We start from the raw sequence: 14,362 nt of genomic DNA on the forward strand, positions 1-14,362 counted from the left end.
CATTGAATGAATTAAGCCAATTTGGAGTCTTCAAACTCAAATGGGACATTTATTTTAACAAATATAAGCACAAAACCCAATACAAAAAAAAGCACCATTCGCATAAAGACAATAGCTGCAGTCATCTACAAGGCATAGACGACCTGTTTGAGCTGACTAACTCACCCACCAAGGTTCACACACTTTCTTCACTGAGTGAAGGGCGTGGCTCCAGCAGGTCTGTTCATTTCAGGATTAAATGAACTGAATAAATGGCTTTCGACTAGTCGACTAATAATTGTCAACTAGTCAGATCTTAGCAAGTTGCAGTCGACTATTACGACTAGTCTTCCCATCCATGGAATTTAAAGTACAATCTAAATTTCGCCTGCAGCGTTTTACACTTCAGGGCCACCGTACATTAAGGTCCGGATGACAATTTCAAACAGCGCAAACGTCTCAAAATCCATTCAGCTAAAAAAAACAAAACAAAACCCTACACCCTAACATTAACAAAAAAGAAAGGAGACAAGTTCAAAGCAGTTTAAAACCGACAAATGACTTGCAAACAGCCAGTCTGAGGAAGCTGGTTCGAGCTAAACGGCCTCGATGTTCACGATCAGCTGCGGCAGAACATTTTTTACGGTCAGACTCAGACGGTTTCAGCAAAATTAAATAAATCCATTTACCAGGAAAGAACTCCATCTGCGCAGCCATCTGTGGAGGATCAGATTCGTGCAGGCCCACGAAGTTTGTGCTCGTCCCGAAAAACAAAGACTACAGTTCCTCCTTTGGACACAAGGTGTCGCTAAATCCTAATAGAAGAGCCTGATTTAATGAGTAAGTAAGTAAGCTTTATTTATATAGCACTTTTCACAGACCAAGGTCACAAAGTGCTTCACACGATATAAATAGACAATAAAAACAACACATACAAATATAGAACAATAAAATAAATTGACACTAAAATGCCAGTTTAAAAAGAGTCTAGTGAGCGAAGAGAACAGGGAAGTTTATTCCAGAGGCGAGGTGCCACAGCTTTAAAAGATCTGTCCCCTCGAGTTTTAAAACAAGTTCGGGGAACCATCAGCAGGTTCTGATTGGAAGACCTCAAACTCCTGCTGGAAACATAAGGCTGGATCAGGTCCTTAATGTATTCCGGTGCCTGTCCATGTAGAGCTCTAAAGGTCAGCACGAGGATTTTGTAATTTATCCTGTAAAAAACAGGGAGCCAATGTAAAGACTTGAGGACAGGAGTAATATGCATTCTCCTGTGGGCGCGGGTAAGAAGTCGTGCAGCAGAATTTTGCACTACCTGTAGGCGGGCCAGCTCTTTCTTACTGAGGCATGTAAAGAGACTGTTACAATAATCAAGTCGTGAAGAAACAAATGCATGCACAATCATTTCTAGCTCATTAAAAGCCACCATTTTGCGTAATTTGGAAATGTTTCGAATTTGGAAAAAAACAGTTCTTAACGAGCTGCCTGGTGTGATGTTCCAAAGACATCCCTCCATCCAAAATGACACCCAGGTTACGCAGGCTGCCTTTAACAGAGCTGCTCAGATTACCAAGGTGATTCTTAATGACAGACATAGCACTATCTGGAGCTACAATCAATGTCTCAGTCTTATTAGAATTCAACTGCAGGCCGTTTTCAGTAAGCCATTCTGTAATTTTAGTGAGACAACTAATGAGAGAACAAATTTTCTGTGCTTCAGTTGTCTTAAAAGAACAGTACAGCTGCAAGTCATCGGCATACAAATGGTAGGACACATCACAGAACTGCTGGATCAGCTTACCAAGAGGAAGGATATACAGCAGGAACAAAATCGGACCCAGGACTGAGCCCTGCGGGACACCCCACAAAAGATCAGCAGATTCAGACATCACATTGTTCACAGAAACACTAAAAGTTCTACCAACCAAGTAAGAGCTAAACCACTCTAATACAGGACCTGACATGCCAACCGTATCCCGCAATCTATTAATCAAAATGCCATGGTCAACGGTATCGAATGCAGATGACAGATCCAATAAAACCAGCACAGAACAGCACAGAACTGCTGCCCTTTGACTATCTTGGATAGCAGTGAAATCTTACTGTTAGGCCTCAGACGGATTCAAGGGCATAGGTTTGGTCTCAGCTTTGGTAGGGACAATACCACCCCCCTGCCCCCCTGCCCACCACCACCACCCCCTAACCCACTCATACCATTAGACGCACAAGTACAGCATAATACATAACATATGACGACATAATGCTGAATAATTTAACACTTTATTTACATTATTAAGTGCGTAGGCAGACAAACAAATAGCTTAAATAACAAAATTGCACCCAAAATCACGAATCTATTCTATAGGCCTACACCTGAGAGAACAAGACAACAAAAAAAATACTTGTGGAGCTAACAAAAAAAAAAGTTTTTGCAACCAAGATGTATAATCTATTCTCTTCATCAATAATGCAGTTGTAGGTATCTGGCAACCCAATTTGCCAACAAAAAAAAGGGCTTTACAATGATATATATGGTGTATTACGGTAAACGTAAGCCTGTGATGTCATAACGCAGTGGAAAAACATGGAAGTTTCACACTAGTGCGCCGCTGATTCTCATTACCGTAAGTTCTCATGTAAGCCCTCACTCTGAAAAATTTCAACACTGACAGCAAGCCAAGAACCCGTGCTTTCCAACAGTATGCTATATGTTGCATATATTACGGTAAAGTGCGTTCGGTGACTTTTGAAACGAGGGAAAAGTATGAAAAAGAGCGCAAAAGTGACAGAAAAGTACAGACAGCAAACATAAATGTAGTAATTTTTGAGGAAAAGGCAGGGTGTTAGTGTTATTTGTGAAGGTGTGCGTGCGTGTTTGTGTGGGTGTGCAGTTTAAGTGTGGCGCACAGCATTGTTCGCAACCCGTCCCCCCCGCCCTTCTTGTTTTTCTGCACCGGAGCAGTGTTGCCAGATATGAAATATGAAACTATCGTACCAAAACCTCAAAATTATCGTATTTTGGGAGAAATTATCGTACACAAACAAAACGCATACAACGTAGCTATTTTAGCGTTTTTTTTTTTTATTTACAAAGAATTTTATGTCACATTTTTAAACAGTAATTATAGTAATGGGGAAACTATGGCACAAAAAGAACGCAAATGCACAAGCAAATGCACTACCAGACTAGAAAGATTTTTTTTTTTCTGTGAAGGGACACAAACGTGTTAATTACCAGACTAGAAAGAGTCGAATTCAACCTCGAGGTCGCTGTCGTCATCCGATGCCATGGCCACTTGTGCAGATTTTGTTGAACACAGAAAAAAATGTTGACACCTCCATAAGGAACTTTTTTTTTTAATTCTTCTTGTATATCTCTTTGCTCTTGTGTTTTGTTCGTTTGTTATTGCATTTGTTGAAATAAAGTTTCAACTAAGTTTCACACCTGTTTGTTCCACAAAATTGACAAACTCACTGACTGAATGCCACACTACTATTATTGTGAACACCCCCTTTTCTACTTTTTTTTTTTTTTTTACCAATAGCCCAATTTCATAGCCTTAACAGTGTGCACATCATGAATGCTTGGTCTTGTTGGATTTGTGAGAATCTACTGAATCTACTGGTACCTTGTTTCCCATATAACAATAAGAAATATACTCAAAACCTGGATTAATCTTTTTAGTCACATAGCACTACTATTATTCTGAACACTACTGTATGTGTAGAAAGTTCTTCAGATTCTCTGAATCTTCTGATTATATTATGGACTGTAGATGATGCAATCCCTAAATTCCTTGCAACTGAACGTTGAGAAACGTTAAATTGTTGGACTATTTTTTCACACAGTTGTTCACAAAGTGATGATCCTCACCCCATCTTTGCTTGTGAACGGCTGAGTCTTTTGGGGATGCTCCTTTTATACCCAATCATGACACTCACCTGTTTCTAATTAGGTGTTCTTTGAGCATTCATCAACTTTCCCAATCTTTGGTTGCCCCGTCCCAACTGTTTTGAAATGTGTTGCAGGCATCCATTTCAAAACCACCAAATATTTGCACAAAAACAACAAAGTTTATCAGTTTAAACATTAAATATCTCATTTTTATGGTGTATTCAATTGAATATAGGTTGAACAGGATTTGCAAATTATTGTATTCTGTTTTTATTTACATTTTGTGCAACTTCCCAACTTCATTGGAACTGGGGTTGTAAACAATACCTGTTACATATGTTCAATACTCCATGTTTATTTCAATGGTGCATTTATAAAATATTTGACACAAACAGAAAAGTAGAAATGATGACACCATACACTTATAACCCATTAACAGACATTAGAAAAGTTCACTCGATTCTTTAGAGCCTTTGGTGTGGAACATACAGCCAAGGCAGACACTGAAGTCCTGTCATAGAATATACTGTGTGTGTCTGTGTGTGCGCACACGCAGTTTGTCTTCTCCTGTTATCAAAGAGATTTGCATTGTTTTTAAATGATTTTAAGCCCTGTTCAATCCTGATGTTTGTCCATCTTCAGCCACAACAATGCTCACATTTTGCATAAGATCAAGACAGGATGGAAGGCAAAACAAAGCAGCACCAGGCACTGTAGAGCAAGGCACTTGAGTGCCCAATGCCTCCGGTTTGGCATCATGACATTTTGCACACGAGGGTGAGCATTTGAACTGCGTATGTGTTTGTGTAGTGAGTAATAGGACAGGCCCCGACCGGGGGGGTCAAAATAAAAACTCTCACTGCTGCCTTCTTCAGTTTGCAACCTCTCATGCATCTGCAATTATTAGTTACATTCATTCTCCAAATATTTACAGATTCACCGTATAAAGTCTAAGAAGTTGCTTCCGAGAGTGATATTTGAGCATTTACGTGGTTTAAATCAGAATTCACTCTGTCCAAACAGAAAGGGCCAAAGCAGCTCTGATCCGCAGCGTGACGACGTGAAGATCTGCACATAATGAATCCAGGCCAGCAACAGTAGTCTGATCTGCTGGGCAATTTAAACAAAAAGAGTACTGCAGTAGTTCCATTAGTGATCCTGGGACGTGGAGGCGTCTGACTGGTTCAGGCCCTTCTTCTTCTTCTTGTTCCCTCTGCAGGGTTTGCACAGACAGCAGAGGATGACGGGTGAAGCCAGGAGGACGAGCGGTGAGGTGACGAGCCCGATAATGGTCACGCCCACCATGATACCAACTACCTGAGAGGCAAAACATGATTTTACTGTGAAGTCATCAATAGTTTGTAAATTAGCTGAAAAACAAACAGCAAAAATCATCAGACTGACTGTGGAGGAGCACTGAGTCACAGTGACACCCCCATTCTGTTAAACTGAAATGTCAGTTTAACATTTCCTTAACGATGCAGGATACATACGTCAAAAAAAAAACAAAAAAAAAAACTCCAAAGTACCAAAATGGACAGCAGAAAAACACGAAGCAAATTTGCCTGCAAACTCCACTTTTGTTTGTTTCATTGTGTTTTGGCCACTTGGAGCAGCATAGTTGAAGGGTCAGTGGTGCACCAGGTACAAAAAAAATGCACAATAGTTGCCAATTCTGAAAACGGCCTTTTGCCTGACATAAAATAATAATAATAATATGGAATCCAGGGCCCGGTTTCATAAAGCAGTCTAATCTTGTAGTCTACTAAGTTTATTCAGTAGATTAAGGTTAGCTGCCCAACATTATCCCACTAATCTCCATTTCACAATGACTGCTAAACTTGTAGATTTGCCGTCTTGTGTTGGTCGACAATTTTCACAGTCATGGCGGCCTTGTGAGTGCCGTTGCCAAGAAACGCTTCCAATGCACGACAGTTTGGTTTACTTCTGAGTTGGTCTGTCTGCTACAAACATGACAGTCCGCCACACCAGAGGAGAAGCATTCCCAACCTCAGCATCCATAAACATTCCATCCCAGAACATCTGCGCCCACCACGAGTCTCTCCTTCCTTCCTTCTCCAAGTGATGGTACAGTGTGGCAAACAAGTATCTGATAAACTGTCAATTTTGCAGCTTTTCCCACCTACAAAGAATGGAGAAGCCTGTCATTTTTATCATAGAGACACACTTCAACTGTGAGAGACAGGGGGGGAAAAAAAAAAAAAAAAAATCAGAAAATCACATATGATTTTTAAATAATTAATTTGCTTTTATTGCATGAAATAAGTATTTTACCTACCAACCAGGAAGAATTCTGGCTCTCTCAGACCTGTTAGTGTTTCTTTAAGAAGCCCTCTTATTCTGCACTCTTTACCTGTATTAACTGCACCTGTTTGAACTTGTTACCTGTATAAAAAGACACCTGTTCACACACTCAATCAATCACACTCCAACCTGTCCACCATAGCCAAGACCAAAGAGCTGTCTAAGGACACTGTAGACCTGCACAGCTTGGATGGACAACAGGCAAGCAGCTTGGTGAGAAGACAACAACAGTTATGATTATTTATTGGAAAGTGAAAGAAACAAGATGACTGTCAATCTCCCTCGGTCTGGGGTTCCATGCAAGATCTCCCTTTGTGGGGTAAGGATGATTCTGAGAAAGCTCAGAACTACACAGGAGGACCTGGTCAATGACCTGAAGAGAGCTGGGACCACAGTCACAAAGATTACATTAGTAACACACGATGTCGTCATGGTTTAAAATCCTGCAGGGCAGCAAGGTCCCCCTGTCCAGGCCCAGTTCACCAGTGACCATCTTGATGATCCAGAGGAGGCATGGGAGAAGGCGGTCAGATGAGATCAAGTTACAGGTTTTTGGAATCAACTCCACTCATCGTGTTTGGAAGATGAGAACAACCCCAAGAACACTGTCCCAACCATGAAACATGGGGGTGGAAACATCATTTTTGGGGGTGCTTTTCAACAAAGTGGACAGGGCCACTGCACCGTATTGAAGGGAGGCTGGATGGGGTCATGTATCACAACATTTTGGCAAACAACCTCCTTCCATCAGTAAGAGCATTGAAGCTGGGTCGTGGCTGGGTCTTCCAGCAGGACAATGACCCCAAACACAGTCAGGGTAACTAAGGAGGGGCTCCGTAAGAAGCATTTCAAGGTCCTGGAGTGGCCTGGCCAGTCTCCAGAACTGAACTCAATAGAAAATCTTTGGAGGGAGCTGAAACTCCAAACCTGAACGATCTGGGGCCTCATGTACAAAGTGTGCCTACGCACAAAAACGGGGTGTACGCCAGTCTCCATGCTCACGTTCAGATGTATCAAAAGTGAACTGATGGTGGAAATGTGCAGTGCACCACGCAAAAATCCTAGCTGGCGTACACACGTTTCTACAGCTATTGTGCCACCACCAACACATACAGGTGATGCAGGGAACTGTTAATAGTGTGAAAACAAGAAGTCATAAGAGTGATGTGCACATCAGAGATACACTGATGAACAATTAACACACCCGTGTGTTTGCAATTATATGGATGGCTATAAAAGCATGTGCAAAGTGATGCATAAAATGGCACTAACAGTGGCTGTGTTAGTGTCAGAGGACCTTGCAAATGGTGCAATCTGACTTGAGTGTGTATTCATGGAACGTGAGGATTTACTTGCAAATGATGACAATTGGCTCATAAACCAATTTCTATTACCAAGGCCAGTGTTACTGGAGTTGCGCACAGAAGTGTGGCCGGCCCAGAGTGCAATATAGCGAGGAGCTGACCACACTGGGCTTCCTGGCATCATGGGCATTCCAGCATGAGCTGGCTGATCGGCCAGTCAACCTTACGCAGAGCCATGCAAGCTGTGTGGAACGCAATCACCCGAATGTCATCCAGTGCATCAAATTCCAGCATTAAAGTGCAATTTTCAGTGAGAGCCAGTTTACCAAATGGAACTGAAGCTATTGACTGCACACATTTTGGTATAAAGGCGCCATCAAATGATGAATTTGTTTATATATATATATATATATATATATATATATATATATATATATATATATATATATATATATATATATATATATATATCGCCAAATCACAACAAACAGTTGCCCCAAGGCGGTTTATATTGTAAGGCAAAGCCATACAATAATTACGGAAAAACCCCAACCGTCAAAACGACCCCCTGTAAGCAAGCACTTGGCGACAGTGGGAAGGAAAAACTCCCTTTTAACAGGAAGAAACCTCCAGCAGAACCAGGCTCAGGGAGGGGCAGTCTTCTGCTGGGACTGGTTGGGGCTGAGGGAGAGAACCAGGAAAAAGACATGCTGTGGAGGGGAGCAGAGATCAATCACTAATCATTAAATGCAGAGTGGTGCATACAGAGCAAAAAGGGAAAGAAACACTCAGTGCATCATGGGAACCCCCCAGCAGTCTAAGTCTATAGCAGCATAACTAAGGGATGGTTCAGGGTCACCTGATCCAGCCCTAACTATAAGCTTTAGCAAAAAGGAAAGTTTTAAGCCTAATCTTAAAAGTAGAGAGGGTGTCTGTCTCCCTGATCCGAATTGGGAGCTGGTTCCAGAGGAGAGGAGCCTGAAAGCTGAAGGCTCTGCCTCCTATTCTACTCTTACAAACCCTAGGAACTACAAGTAAGCCTGCAGTCTGAGAGCGAAGCGCTCTATTGGGGTGATATGGTACTATGAGGTCCCTAAGATAAGATGGGACCTGATTATTCAAAACCTTATAAGTAAGAAGAAGAATTTTAAATTCTATTCTAGAATTAACAGGAAGCCAATGAAGAGAGGCCAATATGGGTGAAATATGCTCTCTCCTTCTAGTCCCTGTCAGTACTTTAGCTGCAGCATTTTGAATTAACTGAAGGCTTTTCAGGGAACTTTTAGGACAACCTGATAATAATGAATTACAATAGTCCAGCCTAGAGGAAATAAATGCATGAATTAGTTTTTCAACATCACTCTGAGACAAGACCTTTCTAATTTTAGAGATATTGCGCAAATGCAAAAAAGCAGTCCTACATATTTGTTTAATATGCGCATTGAATGACATATCCTGATCAAAAATGACTCCAAGATTTCTCACAGTATTACTAGAGGTCAGGGTAATGCCATCCAGAGTAAGGATCTGGTTAGACACCATGTTTCTAAGATTTGTGGGGCCAAGTACAATAACTTCAGTTTTATCTGAGTTTAAAAGCAGGAAATTAGAGGTCATCCATGTCTTTATGTCTGTAAGACAATCCTGCAATTTAGCTAATTGGTGTGTGTCCTCTGGCTTCATGGATAGATAAAGCTGGGTATCATCTGCGCAACAATGAAACTTTAAGCAATGCTGTCTAATAATACTGCCTAAGGGAAGCATGTATAAAGTGAATAAAATTGGTCCTAGCACAGAACCTTGTGGAACTCCATAATTAACCTTAGTCTGTGAAGAAGATTCCCCATTTACATGAACAAATTGTAATCTATTAGATAAATATGATTCAAACCACCGCAGCGCAGTGCCTTTAATACCTATGGCATGCTCTAATCTCTGTAATAAAATTTTATGGTCAACAGTATCAAAAGCAGCACTGAGGTCTAACAGGACAAGCACAGAGATGAGTCCACTGTCTGAGGCCATAAGAAGATCATTTGTAACCTTCACTAATGCTGTTTCTGTACTATGATGAATTCTAAACCCTGACTGAAACTCTTCAAATAGACCATTCCTCTGCAGATGATCAGTTAGCTGTTTTACAACTACCCTTTCAAGAATTTTTGAGAAAAAAGGAAGGTTGGAGATTGGCCTATAATTAGCTAAGACAGCTGGGTCAAGTGATGGCTTTTTAAGTAATGGTTTAATTACTGCCACCTTAAAAGCCTGTGGTACATAGCCAACTAATAAAGACAGATTGGTCATATTTAAGATCAAAGCATTAATTAATGGTAGGGCTTCCTTGAGCAGCCTGGTAGGAATGGGGTCTAATAGACATGTTGATGGTTTGGAGGAAGTAACTAATGAAAATAACTCAGACAGAACAATCTGAGAGAAAGAGTCTAACCAAATACCGGCATCAATGAAAGCAGCCAAAGAGAACGATATGTCTTTGGGATGGTTATGAGTAATTGTTTCTCTAATAGTTAAAATTTTATTAGCAAATAAAGTCATGAAGTCATTACTAGTTAAAGTTAAAGGAATACTCGGCTCAATAGAGCTCTGACTCTTTGTCAGCCTGGCTACAGTGCTGAAAAGAAACCTGGGGTTGTTCTTATTTTCTTCAATTAGTGATGAGTAGTAAGATGTCCTAGCTTTACGGAGGGCTTTTTTTATAGAGCAACAGACTCTTTTTCCAGGCTAAGTGAAGATCTTCTAAATTAGTGAGACGCCATTTCCTCTCCAGCTTACGGGTTATCTGCTTTAAGCTGCGAGTTTGTGAGTTATACCATGGAGTCAGGCAGGGAATCCCTGCTCAAAGGGCTTATTTACATGAAATTGCATATTTAAATGGGGCGTGGCCAGGGAGGAGTTTTGTTCCATATTCAATTCCACATTCAGTGGGATGTACAAGCGGAACATGCGTAGATTCATGCTTACACACACTTTGACACATCTGAATATTTTTGTGCTCATGAGAGTACGTCATGTTTCAATAGGAAATCTAAATGGTAAATGGACTGCATTTATATAGCACTTTTCCATCTGCATCAGACGCTCAAAGCACTTTACAAATAAAGCCTCACATTCACCCCGATGTCAGGGTGCTCCCATACAAGGCACTCACTACACATTAAGCCCTTAGTGATTTTCCAGTCAGGCTGGGATTTGAACTGAAGATATTCTGGTCTCAAGCCCAATGCCTTAACCACTAAACCATCACCTCCCCTACGCAAGTCTTTGTACATGAGGTCCCTGGAGAAGATCTGTATGGAGGAGTGGACCAAAATCCCTGCTGCACTGTGCAAACTTGGTCAAGAACAACAGGAAATGTCTGACCTCTGTAATTGCAAACAAAGGATTCTGTACCAAATATTAAGGGCTGTTTTTCTATTGTATGAAATACTTATTTTATGCAATAAAATGCAAATTAATTATTACCAAAAAAAAAAAAAAAAATCATACAATGTCATTTTCAGAATTTTTTTAATGATTCTGTTTCTCACAGTTGAAGTGTACCTATGATACAAATTACAGACCTCTCCATTCTTTGTAGGTGGGAAAACTTGCAATGTCAACAGTGGATCAAATACTTATTTGCCTCACTGTACACAATAGCTGCCTTTTTTAAGGTAAGACACTAAAGTTTTGTTGACTAAAATAAGATTAGCCTCCTCTGTATCAGGCTAAAAACTTTAGTCAGGTAACGCAAAACTTTAACAGAGTAAGCGCTTTGTGCAACGACTAACATTAAACGATGAGCTGACTGAGTTTTATCCACTAAACAAGATTAGACTGCTTTATGAAACCGGGCCCAGGTCAGAACTATCCTCAAAATTCTAATCATCTCTTGTACAGTTCAAGTGCTTTGAACTATACACATCACATGAAAAATGATACATGTCGCAGCCAGACAGGGAGGTGGTGACCTGGAGGTTAGAGCAGCATATATATATATATATATTTTTTTTTTCTTTACATATTTCACAGTTTTCATCATCAGAGTAAAGTGTGACACCACAAAAACAAGTGGTTGGACCGTGGACCTCTAAGAGTATAGAATGTTGTCTTTATGAAAGAGTGATGGCCATGCTGAAAAATGATGTTTCAAGCTTCAATAAGTTCATGATAAACTGTACCCAGACCAATTCTGCTTCAGCTGGGCTGAGACCATGCAACATGATGACTATGGAGCTTTGAGTAACTCCACCACAGGACCTGGACACTCCAGTATCAGGTCTGGGAGATTCTGATCACATTCATTTCATTCTGGTCATCCTGTGTGACACAGACTTCAGCCGGTCTGTTGAAGAGCTCTCACCTGCGTCCGGTTCCATAAAACAGAGGCTCTGGAGTGTCCCAGCTTGTTTTTGCATGGTCCCCTATCATAATGCCTCAGGAAGATGTCACCCTGCAAAGACAGCACACACACATTCAGACAGCAGCTCTCCTTCCATCAGGTACAACGGCCAAAAGTTAGGAGCCCAAAAAGATGACTGCAGGCACTTGATTTGACTCACATCCAGACTCTGCAGACAGTACCAGCAGAAGGTGTGCTCGCAGCTCTTACACAGCATCTGGGCACAGCCCTGGTTCCTCTCGATGTAGATTCCACACATAGGACACTGCTTGATGGGAACGTCAGTGTCGCTGCCTGAATGGGTCCTGTGACACACAAAACACGGGCACTAAAAATATGGCAAAGCCACAGAAAGCTCAGATTTACTCATTTCTTTCCTGGTTCAAAAAATGTGCCAACCGGCACTACAGCTCACGTCCTGAAGAAACCATCAGAATTGCATCATCTGCATGAGAAATTAGTAATAATTCTATACATGTCTGTAAATATTAATTTAAAATACTATCCACACATTTTCCTCAAATCCCAAAGATGAGTAAAATCTGGTTTTAATCTGTGCAAAAGATGTATGAAGTACTTAAAACAAAGTTTTTGTTACGGGATAAAACCAGCAAATCTCAAACATCAGAAGTGGAAGAAATCCACAAAAAAAGATGAGAGCTCAGTGGGAGAAGGACGGCTGTCCATGTCCTTGGCTGGGTTAATGGATCAAGTAGGGGATTACCTGTGTGGTGACCTTGTGTCTCCACTGTAGCTGCAACAGTAACTATAAAGGCCCAATAGGAACCCTGAACACAAGACGGCTAACAGGGCTCTGGTGAAACAAGAAGTCCTCAACGGTGGACCAGGTGCAGGAGGTGATGGCTTGTTACCCAACGGCTGTGAAAGCGGATGAAGACTGCAGCAGGTCCTCATAATATAACTGAGGAAAACATGATTGAGCATATAGAATTCCTTGTAGACAATATCTATATAGGAGGTTGGCAACAAAATTTTCAAACAAACAATAGGGATACCTATGGGAACAGACTGTGCTCCACTTTTAGCTAACCTTTTCCTTTTTTATTATGAATATGAATTTATGAAAGATAAACTTAAAAATAATAGCAAGTCAGCAAAAACCTTTAATAATACCTTCCGTTACATTGATGACCTACTTACTTTAAATAACCCTAATTTTGAGAATAAAATTAAAAATATTTATCCATCAGAATTAGAACTAAAAAAGACTACAGAAAACAATAAAAAAAAACTCTCATACTGAGATATAGAGTTGAGCATTACAGATAGACAGTTTAGAACAGCTGTTTGACAAATGGGATGATTTTAACTTTCATATTGTAAAATTTCCTTGTATGAGTAGTAACATACCGAGTAAACCTACATACGGTGTTTACACCTCTCAGTTAGTCAGAATTGGTCGCATCTGTGATAATTACCACAGTTTTTCCACTAGACACCATAAACTTACTAGTAGATTAGTTAAACAAGGGTTTCTGTATAACAAATTGGTTCTTCAGTTCAAAAGATTTTCTAATAGACATCAAGAAATAATATCTAAGTTTGGGGTTCCCATTAAAAAACATGTAGAAGATGGAATTTCTTCTACCTAGATTAGCTAACCATAACCTAACAAATAGGGTAAACCTCAGATAAAACGTATAACATATTATATCTGAGCCTTTGTTTATGCAGTTATACTGGTACAATTACAGCTTAGCCTATTAGCTATTAATTATCTAATAGGCTGCCTATACTTATTCACCTTATATATATATATATATATATATATATATGCTAGTTTAATGTTTAACGCTTTAAGTCAGACCTGGGGAAACTGCGGCCCGGGGGCCACATGCGGCCCTTTGCATGTCTCTGTCCGGCCCTCATGAGGTCTGTGATTATTATTACATATAGTAAAAATGTCAAGCTTGTGTGTTGCAAATCATTAGAGAGGTTTATTTAGGTATATTTACATATTATTACAATAATAAAAATGACCTATAAAAGCTATTAAATAGGTCATTTTTTGTAAAATTTGTAATGGGAGACAGCTGAGTTATCAATGGTGTGGCCCTTGGACATAATTCAGGTTCCCTATGTGGCCCCTTGTAAAAATTAATTGCCCACACCTGCTTTAAGTGGTTACTGGGATGATCAGCTGTAATTACATGTGTTCCCACACGAGGGCGAAGCTACTGAATACTGTGTTAAAATATAGCAGAAGAAGAAGAAACAGCAAGATGTGTAACACTGGCAGCTGCAGGTTTGGTGATTAAAACGCCTGCCGTTTTTCTCTTTTCTGCAAATATATGTACTTATGTCTCCATATACATTTCTACATGCTTTACTTTTTCTTGTTCCCCCTTTTTAATATTATTATATTTAACTAAATATTGGAGGAGTGGGGTACAATTAGTTATACCTAACAGCTAATGTTAGCTTATCTAGCCGGCCTTA

General features: G+C 40.3%; 2 protein-coding genes across 4 annotated transcripts in view; both read right to left on the reverse strand.

Annotated features, from left to right (window-relative positions):
• Positions 1–767, reverse strand: part of LOC117513195 (xylose isomerase-like) — a 41,929-nt gene extending 41,162 nt beyond the window's left edge. The window contains 1 exon segment of the mRNA XM_034173492.1: positions 669–767. Within this exon segment, the coding sequence (XP_034029383.1) occupies positions 669–696 (28 nt within the window). The 5' untranslated portion in view covers positions 697–767.
• A 3,456-nt stretch (positions 768–4,223) lies between these two features.
• The window catches only part of rnf144b (ring finger protein 144B), a 62,631-nt gene continuing 52,492 nt past the window's right edge, over positions 4,224–14,362 (reverse strand). For 2 of the 3 annotated variants that reach the window (XM_034173812.1, XM_034173814.1), the window contains 3 exons: positions 12,063–12,207; positions 11,864–11,953; positions 4,224–5,191 (listed from right to left, as the gene is read on the reverse strand). In XM_034173812.1, coding sequence (XP_034029703.1) covers positions 5,024–5,191; positions 11,864–11,953; positions 12,063–12,207 — 403 coding nt within the window. In that variant the 3' untranslated portion in view covers positions 4,224–5,023. The remainder of the gene's footprint in view (positions 5,192–11,863; positions 11,954–12,062; positions 12,208–14,362) is intronic. The other variant, XM_034173813.1, reaches the window with a different exon arrangement.

The sequence above is a fragment of the Thalassophryne amazonica genome, chromosome 7 (genome assembly GCF_902500255.1).
Source record: "Thalassophryne amazonica chromosome 7, fThaAma1.1, whole genome shotgun sequence".
Lineage (NCBI taxonomy): Eukaryota > Metazoa > Chordata > Actinopteri > Batrachoidiformes > Batrachoididae > Thalassophryne > Thalassophryne amazonica.